Raw genomic sequence first — 13,056 nt, 5'->3', positions numbered from 1 at the left:
TTTGCTGCAGTTAAGGGAGAATCGTCTGTACGCTAAGTTGGAGAAGTGCATGTTTGAGAGAGATGCTCCTCAGTTTCTCCCTGGCACGAGGGTCTGGCTGTCCTCCAGGAATATTCGACTGATGGTGCCATCATACAAATTTGCTCCCAGGTTCCTCGGACCCTTCAAGATCCTACAGCAGATTAACCCTGTCGCCTACAAGCTTCGGCTGCCTCCTACCCTCAAGATCCCCAACTCCTTCCATGTCTCCCTCCTGAAGCCAGTGTTTCTGAACCGCTTTACCAAGACTCCTAGCCCTGCGGTTGCCTCCAGCGGTCCTTCAGACACCTTCAAGGTTAAGGAGATCCTGGACATTAAAAAAGTAAGAGGAAGAAACTTTCATTTAGTAGATTGGAAGTGGTTTGGTCCAGAAGAGAGGTCCTGGGAGCCAGAAGAGAATCTCAATGCTCCTACCCTCATTAAGAGGTTTCTCTCTCGTTCTGGTCCCAAGAGGAGGGGGTGTAAGAGGGGGGATACTGTAAGGTCCGTGGTCGCTGACCACAAACTCCTTCCATCCAGTCGACGCCCTTCTCTCCAGAGATGTCTGCACATACGGCCGTCCTGTTCCACAATCCATTTAGATAGCTCAGTCCAGACTTAAGAAGCCAAAGCTCATGTAGGTGGGAGATTGAGCTAATTGCTCCTAGAGCACCCTGGGCTATAAGAAGGTCCCAGCCGGTTTCTCCCATGCCTGAGCGTTGTTTGTCATATCCTAGTTTGTCTATGCAAATGGCTTCTAGTGTATTCCAGTTCCCAGTGTTTCCCGTACCTGTATCCCGTGCTATCCTGGTCAAGTGGTGTGCTGAGCTGTAGTCGTGCTGTGCTGCATACCATGCCTGTCCTGCTACACCACGCATGACGTCTGCCTGTTGCCTAGTCCCAGCCGAGCCTGCCTTGCTACTGTCCGAGCTGCCACAGGTACCCTATACGAACTATAGACTGTTTCCTGCGCCCTGTTGGCCAGCTGCCATACAGTCCAGTGGGTCCACGAACCCAACGTGACAGAGAGATAGCACAAATGTTAGGAGTGGCCAAATCAACAGTTTGGTACATTCTTGAAAAAAAGAGCGCACTGGTGATCTCGTGAACTCCAAAAGGCCTGGACGTCCACAGAAGACACAGTGGTGGATAATCGCAGATTCCATTCCATGGTGAACAAAAACCCCTTCACAACATCTACCCAAGTGAAGAAAACTCTCCTGGAAGTAGATGTATCAGTATCTAAGTCTACCATAACGAGAAGACTTCATGAGAGCAAATACAGAGGCTTTACCACAAGGTGCAAACCATTAATCAGCCTCAAAAATAAAAAGGCCAGATTAGACATTGCCAAACAACATCTAAAGAAGCCGCCCAGTTCTGGAACAGCATTCTTTGGACAGATGAAACTAAGATCAACCTGTACCAGAATGATGGTAGGAAGAATGTATGGAGAAGGCTTGGAACGGCTCATGATCCAAAGCACACCACATCCTCTGTAAAACATGCTGGAGGCAGTGTGATGGCATGGGCATGCATGGCTGCCAAAGGCACTGGGTCACTAGTGTTTATTGATGATGTGAATGAAGACAGAAGCATCCAGTTGAATTCTGAAGTGTTCAGGCAATACTTTCTGCTCAGATTCAACCAAATGCAGCGTGGTTGATTAGACGTCGTTCACAATACAGATGGACAATGACCCAAAACATACTGCAAAAGCAACGAAGGAGTTTTTTAAGGCAAAGAAGTGGAATATTCTGCAATGGTCAAGTCAATCACCAGATCTCAACCCGATCGAGCTGCATTTCACTTGCTTAAAACAAAACTTAAGGCAGAAAGACCCACAAACAAGCAACAACTGAAGACAGCCACAGTAAAGGCCTGGCAAAGCATCACAAAGGAGGAAACCCAGTGTTTGGTGATGTCCCTGGGTTCAAGACTTCAGGCAGTCATTGCCTGTAAAGGATTTTCTACAAAGTATTAAAAAAAACCATTTTATTTATGGTAACGTTAATTTGTCCAATTACTTTTGAGCCCCTGAAATGAGGAGGCTGTGTAGGAAAATGGTTGCAATTCGAAACAATTCACATTATATTTTTTTTCAACCCCTTGAATTAAACCTGAAAGTCTACACTTCAATTGCATCTCAGTTGTTGAATTTCAAATCCAAATGTGGTGGCATGCAGAGCCCAAATCATGAAGATTGTGTCACTGTCCAAATAATTCTGGACCTAACTGTATATGGCTCCCTTTATATATTTCTTCTGCTTAGGTTTTGTTTCTGATTTTGGCTTATAAAAGACATGCAAAATCTGCAGCAAATCTGCACCCTGTGAGCAAGGCCTTATTCTCTGGAATGCAGTGGGCTAAATATCTAGAGGGAAATGTTGATCAGAACCAGGAATTAGCACTATTTGTTCAAAAGTAATTGGGGATACACACTTATTTTGTAGCCCATTGAGGTCTTGAATGATTAGAAAGATATATATATATATATATATATATATATATATATATATATATATATATAAAATCACTGATTCAAGTATAGCTAAAAAATGGGGTCCCAGTAAAGTTAAAGGGGTTTTAAACTGATCCATAGGATAAACCAGCAATGTTTGATTTGGTGCGGATCTGCCGGGGCCCTTTCATTGCTTATCCAGGCACAGCAATGTACACAAAAGTGCGGATAGTACTGCAGCTCAGTTCATTAAAGTGAAGCTGCAGTACCAGCCACATCGAGAATGGAGTCAACCTTCAGTCTGTCGAGCGTTTGACGTCCTTGTGGTCAGACCCCTATAATCATTGATGGCCTATCCTTTACAAAACACTCATCAATCCAATAATAAAACTGTAATTAAGGTTATTTTTCATCTATTAAAAGCAAAATAAAAAAACGTAAATGAATTTAAGATATTAAGAGTTGGAAACTTAGAAATGACATTATAGGGTCACAATAAAGTCACTAAGTAATAATATGGGCATAATATTATATATAATGTGTTAAAAAGTCATTGTAATTCACAGTATAATTTCATTTTGACTTTCTCAATTTCTAGCCAAATCACAATCAAAGGTTTTTTGTTTTAAAAAAAATAAAAAAATAATGCAGCATGGCAATTTCAACAGTTGTGTTCAACAACTATTGGATTGTAGAATATATATTTTCATGACATGTACAGTTTGGATTGAGTAATATGTGCGCCTCTCAAGATCATAATATCTTAATTTATAGTTACGGTTATGCATGCGTGTGTTTTAGATGTTTTCTTGAAGCCATTAATTAATACTGATTTTCAATACAGGAATTTGCAGCACTGTATAGGCCTGTCTCGGACATTTGGAGGACCTCACTTTCTGGTCATTAAACAAGTCAATCAGCAAAGCAATTCAAGATCAGCGTTTGGACTTAACTCAACAAATCTGTGTCACACTGGATATCTAAATGGATTACTCTGTCCATTTAGATACCAGCAAGTCTTAAAGAGGCTCTGTCACCACATTATAAGTGCCCTATCTTCTATATAAGAAGATTGGCGCTATAATGTAGGTGACAGTAGTGCTTTTTATTTCGAAAAACGATCTATTTTAAAGCACTTTGTGAGCGATTTTTAGCTTTATGCTAATGAGTTTCTTAATGCCAAAGTGGGCGTGTTTTTACGTTAGACCAAGTGGGCGTTGTACAGAGGAGTGTATGACGCTGACCAATCAGCGTCATGCTCTTCTCCATTCATTTACACTGCACTAGCGATATAGTTATATCGTTATGTGCAGCCACATAAACAAACACTAACATTACTGTGCAGTGTCCTGATAATGAATATGCATCACTAGCAGCCTGGACATCATGTGTATTCAGAATCCTGACATGTCTGATAACGTCTTTGTGAGATTTACAGCAAGGCAAGCGTAATCTCGCGAGATTACGATGAAACCTGTAATTTCAAACTAGATTACGCTTGCCTTGCTGGAATCTCACAGAAAAGATTTAGAAGTGTCAGGATTCTGAAAAAACATCACGTCCAGGCTGGTAGTGATGTATATTCATTATCAGGACACTGCAGTAATGTTAGTGTTTGTGTATGTGGCTGCACATAACTATATCGCTATCTGAAGAGTAAATGAATGGAGAGAAGTGTATGACGCTGATTGGTCAGCGTCATACACTCCCCTGTACATCGCCCACTTGGTCTAAAGTAAAACACGCCCACTTGGGCATTAAGAAACTCATTAGCATAAAGCTAAAAATCGCTCCTAACGTGGTGAAAATAGATCGTTTTTCTAAATAAAAAGCATTACTGTCACCTACATTATAGCGCCGATCTTCTTATATAGGAAATAGGGCACTTATAATGTGGTGACAGAGCCTCTTTAAAATAAAGCGCTTTCCATTTGTTACTAACTGGAAAAATACCAGAGACAAGGCTGTAGGAGGTCATTGACACTCTATCTCTATTGCCCATGTGGTATCACTTTCAGACCATATTGTGGAACACTTTAAAAACGACTAATTTTCACTAGAGAATAGATGCATTAGGTACAAATATGCGACTGATAAATATATTAGGTTTACAATTTATCCAGTAATTTATATTTCTGTTCCCACATCTACTGTACTAATCCTCACACCTTGATGTACTGCAATCCACTGCTCCATTTCCTTAGATTTTCATTGTCGCTGACAAGCAGTATAGCATTTATACTCAGTTCTACTAAATGAAAGATATTATTTGACCTACAATTCAGAAAATGTATGGGAAATACCCAGTTAATGTCATTGTAATGTGTGGAGTGAGTGCAGTGAGTTCATTACAGCAAGCTAATGACTATAAAAACCCTCAACATGAAATAGCATAGACATGATAGAAAGGGAATTTAGAAGTAGATACTCTATACAAGTCAAAACTTTTATAGAGACTTACTTCTGGAGTAATTGGGTAATATAGAAAATTCACAGGTGAATTCTGGGAGCATGTCTGTGTTTAACATTTATGAACACCAATTTTCTTCTAATTTTAATTACAATGAACCTCCACCTTCACAGAGCTTAAAGAGAATGCCTAATTTAATTATCACATTTGTAGAATAGAAATTAGGTTTTTGCTCCTTGATTTAAATGTTGTAGCCTTTTTTTTCAACAAAAACTTCCATGGCGGCAGCCATTTTGGAGCCTCGCTCTTCCCTCCTGTGCTGTCTGTAAAGACAGTGCAGCAGGGTGTCTGTGCTTTATGGCAGCTGAAATGAATGGGAGTCAATTGACAGAGAAATGTCATAGATTATTACTGTCTCCAGGAAGTGATGGAGTACATCCCCTCCCCCAGAAACGAGTGAGTGATCAGGGAAATGTATACAGAGCCTTATCTAGGGCTGTCATTAAAGAGGCTCTGTCACCAGATTTTGCAACCCCTATCTGCTATTGCAGCAGATAGGCGCTGCAATGTAGATTACAGTAACGTTTTTATTTTTAAAAAACGAGCATTTTTGGCCAAGTTATGACCATTTTTGTATTTATGCAAATGAGGCTTGCAAAAGTCCAAGTGGGCGTGTTTAAAGTAAAAGTCCAACTGGGCGTGTATTATGTGCGTACATCGGGGCGTTTTTACTACTTTTACTAGCTGGGCATTCTGACGAGAAGTATCATCCACTTCTCTTCAGAACGCCCAGCTTCTGGCAGTGCAGACACACAGCGTGTTCTCGAGAGATCACGCTGTGACGTCACTCACTTCCTGCCCCAGGTCCTGCATCGTGTCGGACGAGCGAGGACACATCGGCACCAGAGGCTACAGTTGATTCTGCAGCAGCATCGGCGTTTGCAGGTAAGTCGATGTAGCTACTTACCTGCAAACGCTGATGCTGCTGCAGAATCAACTGTAGCCTCTGGTGCCGATGTGGCCGACACGATGCAGGACCTGGGGCAGGAAGTGACCTGGGGCAGGACCTGTGAGTGACGTCACAGCGTGATCTCTCGAGAACACGCTGTGTGTCTGCACTGCCAGAAGCTGGGCGTTGTGAAGAGAAGTGGATACTTCTATACACAACGCCCAGCTAGTAAAAGTAGTAAACACGCCCCGATGTACACACACAATACACGCCCAGTTGTACTTTTACTTTTCAACACGCCCAGTTGTACTTTTGCAAGCCTCATTTGCATAAATACGAAAATGGTCATAACTTGGCCAAAAATGCTCGTTTTTTAAAAATAAAAACGTTACTGTAATCTACATTGCAGCGCCTATCTGCTGCAATAGCAGATAGGGGTTGCAAAATATGGTGACAGAGCCTCTTTAAACAGGATTATAATTCTCAATAAACTACTTTCCATGTCCACACACTAATAGACAAGTTAAAGGAAAAATAAAATATTTAATAAGGAAGTTACCGCACAGTCCGTGCCAGAACGGTTTGACATTATAAGAAAGGGATTGAGCACCATCTCACCATGCCTGCACAATGAGATAAGGTGGATATGTATTTAAATTTCGTGCTCAACATATTACCTCTTTTGTCCTTGAGACTATAAAGAAATGCAATTTCTACTTGATTTATGTTTGTTTCGATTTGACCATTATAATAACGCGCTGGCTCACACTTAGGGCTAGGAGTTGCGGTTGTAAATCCCTTGTAAGATGAGATTTATGCCCGTTTTGTAGTTCAGTTAATTTGGTTGCCAGTTAAAATATTAGCTAATGCCAACATTATTTAAGGCACAATGCCTCTTGGATGAAGTGACCTCTTACTAAAGAATTTTGGGGATGTGATCGAAATATTATCATAGCATGGTAACAGTTTAAGCCCCAAAAAATGATGGCTGTTGTAAGATAAGTTTTTCCCAAAATGTATTTTTGGTCTTTAGTATTTAGGATCCTACTTAAAGAGGCTCTGTCAACAGATTTTCAAACCCCTATCTCCTATTGCAGCCGATCGGCGCTGCAATGTAGAGAACAGTAACGTTTTTCTTTTTCAAAAACAAGCATTTTTGGCCAAGTTATGAGCATTTTTATATTTATGCAAATGAGCCTTTCTTATGTACAACTGGGCATGTTTAAAGTTATGTCCAACTGGGCGTGTATTGTATGTGTACATCTGGGCGTTTTTACTTGTTTTACTAGCTGGGCGTTGTGAATAGAAGTGTATGATGCTGACGAATCAGCATCATCCACTTCTCTTCGTTGCCACCCAGCTTCTGGCAGTGCACAGACACACAGCGTGTCCTCGCGAGATCACGCTGGGATGTCACTCACTTCCTCCCACAGGAACTTCATTGCGTCGGATGAGCGAGGACACGCTGTGTGTCTGTGAACTGCCAGAAGCTGGGTGGTAACGAAGAGAAGTGGATGATGCTGATTCGTCAGCATCATACAATTCCATTCACAACGCCCAGCTGGTAAAACAAGTAAAAACGCCCAGATGTAACTAACACAATACACGCCCAGTTGTAAATAAGATTAAAAACGCCCAGTTGTCCATAAGAAAGGCTCATTTGCATAAATATAAAAATGCTTATGTACATTGCAGCGCCGATCAGCTGCAATAGGAGATAGGGGTTTGAAAATCTGGTGACAGAGCCTCTTTAAGGGATGAGGGTGATGAGATTAAGTTAAATTGTATATAAAACTTTTATTTCATACTGAACTGTTCACCATGTGAACAGTAAAAATGGGAATTTTAAAAGAGAGGTTTATACAAGGCCTTGTCCTCCTACCTGGATCCCCTGCGATCCTCTGCATCGCCAAGGGAACTTGCTGTCTGTGTAATGCTCAGACAAATCAGGTGTTACCCACTCTATTATCTTTATATGCTCTAATAAAGCAAAAGGATGTGGATTATCTAAAGCAGACAAACCTTTTAAAATTTGGAATATATAAAAACATTCAAATTATTGATCTCAAGGATATCAACATCAAAATGCATTTCCAAACAAAAACAAGGGATTTCGAAGAAGAAGAAAAAAGACTAATGATAAGCTGGACTGGAGTTGGGAAAATAGACATATTATAAAGACATACGGTATGGAACATATATCTATGACTCGGACCCTCTATAAAACGAGATTATTGCACAGCCTGTTCTAAGCCACCATTGAAGCATGTCATATGGTAATGTGCCTTGTGTAAGGAAACATTTTGCTCCTAACCAGGCTGTATAGGAGTGGTGCTAGAACACCGTTTTGTACCTTTCTCATTCAGAATGCTGAAAAAAGAAACGTCATCTTAGCCTCCATAGTTTCAAGGAATATAAACTTAAAATAAGAAAACAAACTACTTACTTTATATTTAGGTGAAGAAGTGCTTTCACTAAAATAGCAATGATTGTTAAAATTAGCAGAGCTGTAAGTGCGTAGATTGTCCAACCTATAGGAAAATAGAGAAGACATGATGTGTACATATAGAATAGTGATTTTACTAGACTTGAGACTGAAGGTCAATTTCCGATTGAGTAGCACAACTTTCTCAGTGTAGCACTGACAAAATGTGGATATTAACATGTCCATCATTTGACTCACAGATGTGGTGCAAACATGTGGTTCATAATATGTTTGTGTAAAGGATCTGCCAGACACAGCTTCTGTGTCAACGCCCATAGGTAATCAGTCTGCACCTGCTTCTATGTCTGTGAGACTGACTCCATCTTCCACCACCCAGGATGGCAGGCTTAGGAGTGGGAGAGCCTATCACAGCCTGGCCAGACGGAGCTAGCTCCCGCCCTCTGTCTATTTATACCTGCCTTTCCTGTTCCTCCTTTGCTTGTGATTCTTCTCTGCTGGTTTCCTGGCCCTGCTGCAGCTTCTTGAACTACTGACCCTCTGCTTGTTTTTGACCTTGGCTTTACTGACCACTCTTCTGCTCTGCGTTTTTGTACCTCGCTCATCTCGTGGTTTGACTCGGCTCGTTCACCTCGCTTGTTGCTCACGGTGTTCCCGTGGGAAACTTCCCCATTTCACTGGCTTTTTTATACCCTTGTCTGTTTGTCTGTCGTGCACCTATTGAGTGTAGGGACCGTCGCCCAGTTGTACCCCGTCGCCTAGGGCGGGTCGTTGCAAGTAGGCAGGGACTGAGTGGCGGGTAGATTAGGGCTCACCTGTCTGTCTCCCTACCCCATCATTACAGTTTGTACTCGTAGTAACTTCCATAGAGAGGTGTGTTGCTAATAAATCCTGTACTGATCGGATCCAGTGTAATCGGAATAAATATGGACTGAATATTTTGCAGCGTCAGATAATTGGAAATGTCTTACCTGGCACTTGCCCAGTTGGCCGGCTAGGGCTCGTTGTTATGACATAGAGGATCTTTGAAGACCGTGCTGCATTGATGCTGAGGTTGGCTGTTTGAGTTATCAGCTCTGCCTGTGTCTGGTTGGATAATTGAGGCTTCTCCATGGTTCTTTTCTTGAATGCTGTCCAACCAAAGACAAATGAAAGGTCATCAGAACGGATACAATATTGAAATTAAGTACTCACTAGTCTCATTACACCTTGTTCGTGTACACAAATATAACAAAAATGTTTTTTTTTAAAATAATGTATCACATAGGGGTGGACAGAGACAGCAGAGTACAGTAAATGGGCCCCTTGCTCCCTAATTGCTCATTATAGAGTACCCCTCTTATGTATCTGTAACAATCCACTACTAATTGTGAGATATGAAATGTATTAGTTCAGGCCCTTACATTCAAACTAATAGACTCTAGGAAGTGTATAACAGCTATCAAAGTGATCCTGGGCCCCTTTATCTACTGGGCCCTTGTGCAGCTGCACAGGTTGCACATATGCTAAGTCCGCCCTTGGATCAACCCATTTTGGCAAAGTTGATATCCTGTCTCTCCTTGGTGTACAGACAATGCAATGCAGTTAAAGCCTAACACGTGTCAGCATCCAACAGCCCTGATGAAGCCGAATGCCTCAATGATACGCATATAGATTTTCCTTTGGGGACACAGCTAGGGGTCTGCGAGCACACGGATTATGGTAATTGTACTTATTAAGTTATTGTAGTAGTGTTCATTTAAAGGGATCCTGTCATCAACATATTACCTGTGAAACACCCCTGACCCCTCAATGGCCACAGCTGTCCAAGGTTCATTTCTGTTCTCCCCTCTGCTAAAGTCCTCTGTCCATAAATTTCTTTGTATAAAATCTTTGCACCTTTTATGGTAATACGTTTTCCCTCTATTACGTAGCTTGTTAATCCCGCCCACCGCCACCACCTGTCCAGCCCTTAAATGGCAAAATCTCATTTAAAATATTGCGAATGCGTGCTACACTACCCTTCCCTGCTTCGTTCATCCCTGAAACTACTGCGCATGCGCCGTTGTCGTACACACCCCCTTTCTGCGTCATACTGCACATAATAACGGCTTTCCGGCAAAGAGAGAAGACACTGTACTTTGGTTCCTACTGGGATACAACATCAACAACACTATTTTTGGTATGTATATGGACATATTGATAACAGCAGCTTTGGTGTCTCAATGCGCAAGCACAGGATTTCGTGTGCGGTGGAGGGAGAGGACCTGTCAGTCAAAAAGAAAGACGCGGAGTCAACTCAGAAACGCTGGAGGAATGAAAATATGACTTTTCTAATTAAGATTAGACTCTTTTTCTGCTCGTTTGCATACGGCGCGGGAACACTGAAAAACGGAATGGTAAGGTACAGAGCCGACTTATAAGATAATTATAGGTTACATAACAATCATCTTTTACCCACTTTCACCAGGTATTACTGGTTTGATGCTGGTGACAGGTTCCCTTTAACTGATTACCCTGCTGGGCTAAATAATATACAATAGTGGCAGGACGTGACCCTTAATCTAAAACATAACCTTTATTGGATTTGTTTGAAACGATACAAAAAAATAAACACCCTGGTGTGAAACTGTTTAACCCCTTCCTGCTTTGGCCACTTTTGACCTTCCCGACAGAGCCTCATTTTTCAAATCTGACATGTTTCACTTTATGTGGTAATAACTTCGGAATGCTTTCACCTATCCAAGCGATTCTGAGATTGTTTTCTCGTGACACATTGGACTTTATGTTAATGGCAAATGTGCTCGATAGATTTGCATTTTTCTAAATTTAAATGTATCTGTTTGTAAGACAGATAGTTATACCACACACAATTGTTGCTAATTAACATCCCCCATATATCTACTTTAGATTGGCATCGTTTTTTGAACATCCTATTATTTTTCTAGGACGTTACAAGGCTTAGAACTTTAGCAGCAATTTCTCACATTTTCAAGACATTTTCAAAAGGCTATTTTTACAGGGGCCAGTTCAGATGTGAAGTGGCTTTGAGGGCCTTATATATTAGAAACTCCCAATAAGTCACCCCATTTTAAAAACGTCATCATTCTACTAGCATCTGTTTATATATTTGTAGGTCATGGCACAATTATTGCAATATTGCTATTATACATCCATAATGCACAATGTTCTAATCGGCTACAACTATGAATTATTTACTTTCATTATCCACTGAAGGAATCCTACTAAAACAAATTGATGGGGGAGAAAATCTGTAATTTATTACTAGACATGGTGAAATGACAGTGTGCTATTTGTGTTTTTTTCAATGTTTTGCCAATAAACCAATGGATTTATCTTAACTCAGTGCGTTATCATGGTTCACAAAAATTTTAAATGACAAAGTCAGCTCTGCTATAACTGTACCTGGTTAATATTTGTGCGGTCAGACTGATATGGGGCAGCAAATATTAGAAGGGTTTACTGCCCCCCCTGAAGCAAAAGCACCAGGATTATAAAATAGGGCCATATAAGGTGGCAACATAGTATCAATTCTAAAGGGTAAAGTATCTAAATCCTAGTTATCATTACGTTTTCCCTATAAGGGTAACTATTTGGATAATACTAATGGGACATAATGATCTTGGGGCAAGATTAAATTGTATATACACTATGCCTACGGAAAGAAATCTTCACTTAAAAATACCACTCCACAACTGAGCTCCTCTTTAATCCAGGAATCAGATTACACGAAAGGTACAGACTGAAGCCATCAAAATCACTTGCACTTTGTTGTGACAGACTTGGATAAAACAATTTTATTAAACACTCAGACATAACTGTTTAAACATTCTAAGAGTATTTGTGTGTATATTGCTGTTCCTGTGAATAGCATGAGTTCTAAGGGCTAGTTAACCCATTATAGTTGGTATAAGGATTATATAATCCCTAGTTCTGCTGCTTTCACTAGTGATGACAAAGTGACAGACAAGATAATGCAGAAGCTTTCCAAGACTTCATCATGAGTATATTTTGATAAGGGATCAGTTTTGTGTGTGGTACCAGAAGACTTCACCGAGCAGCTCCATGGGTAGACCCACTGCATCCTACATGTGACTGTAGCTATACTGTCTTTAATATAAAATAATGGACTTCATCTTGGTGTGAAAGCCATGAATACTGTACACATGTTGGCAACCTCCACTTAGCAATGTATAGTATCAGCTCATTGTACGATAAATAGTGTATGTATATATATATATATATATATATATATATATATATATATATATATACATATATAAAAAAAACAATCCACAGAAGAACGTAAAATAAGAAGCGGCTACTCACTTTCCTGCGTTCCCAGCGGACAACGGCCTGTTTCATGTAACATCACTTCCTCTGGCCGATCTGGAAGTGTTGTTACATGAAACAGGCTGTTGCCCGCTGGGAACATTCTCCCTCACCCCCTGTCCATGGATGTTTTATGAGCTGAAATAGAAGAATTTTAACGCAGGATGGTGAGTTGCCGCTTTTTGCTTTTCGTTCTTCTCTGGATTGTTGGATACTTATCTTTTAGTTTAGCACCACCGCGACCAGTTATATATATATATATCAATACCCAGAGACATACCCACTCCCAGGAGAAGTGAGGACTGTGAGTAGTGCCGAGCCGTTGACTTTTTTTGTTTTGTGTGTGTGTGTGTGTGTATGTATATATATATATATATATATATATATATATATATCCAAGAAGAAAATTCAGCAGCACTCCAATGATCAAGGTGAAAAAAAAG

At 40.6% G+C, this 13,056-nt stretch overlaps 1 protein-coding gene and 1 long non-coding RNA gene across 2 annotated transcripts in view; one reads left to right on the top strand and one right to left on the bottom strand.

Moving 5' to 3' along the window:
• The window catches only part of KREMEN1 (kringle containing transmembrane protein 1), a 199,371-nt gene that overhangs the window by 4,218 nt on the left and 182,097 nt on the right, over window positions 1-13,056 (bottom strand). The window contains exons 7-8 of the mRNA XM_075835508.1: window positions 9,253-9,411; window positions 8,285-8,369 (exon numbers count right to left, since the gene is read on the bottom strand). Of these exons, the coding sequence (XP_075691623.1) occupies window positions 8,285-8,369; window positions 9,253-9,411 (244 nt within the window). The remainder of the gene's footprint in view (window positions 1-8,284; window positions 8,370-9,252; window positions 9,412-13,056) is intronic.
• LOC142659405 (uncharacterized) overlaps window positions 1-13,056 on the top strand; it is a 97,465-nt gene that overhangs the window by 56,125 nt on the left and 28,284 nt on the right. The gene's annotated exons all lie outside the window — the stretch shown is intronic.

Source organism: Rhinoderma darwinii, chromosome 1, assembly GCF_050947455.1.
Source record: "Rhinoderma darwinii isolate aRhiDar2 chromosome 1, aRhiDar2.hap1, whole genome shotgun sequence".
Lineage (NCBI taxonomy): Eukaryota > Metazoa > Chordata > Amphibia > Anura > Rhinodermatidae > Rhinoderma > Rhinoderma darwinii.
The sequence above is the reverse complement of the archived record's forward strand: the minus strand, read 5'-3'. Positions and strand labels throughout refer to the sequence as shown.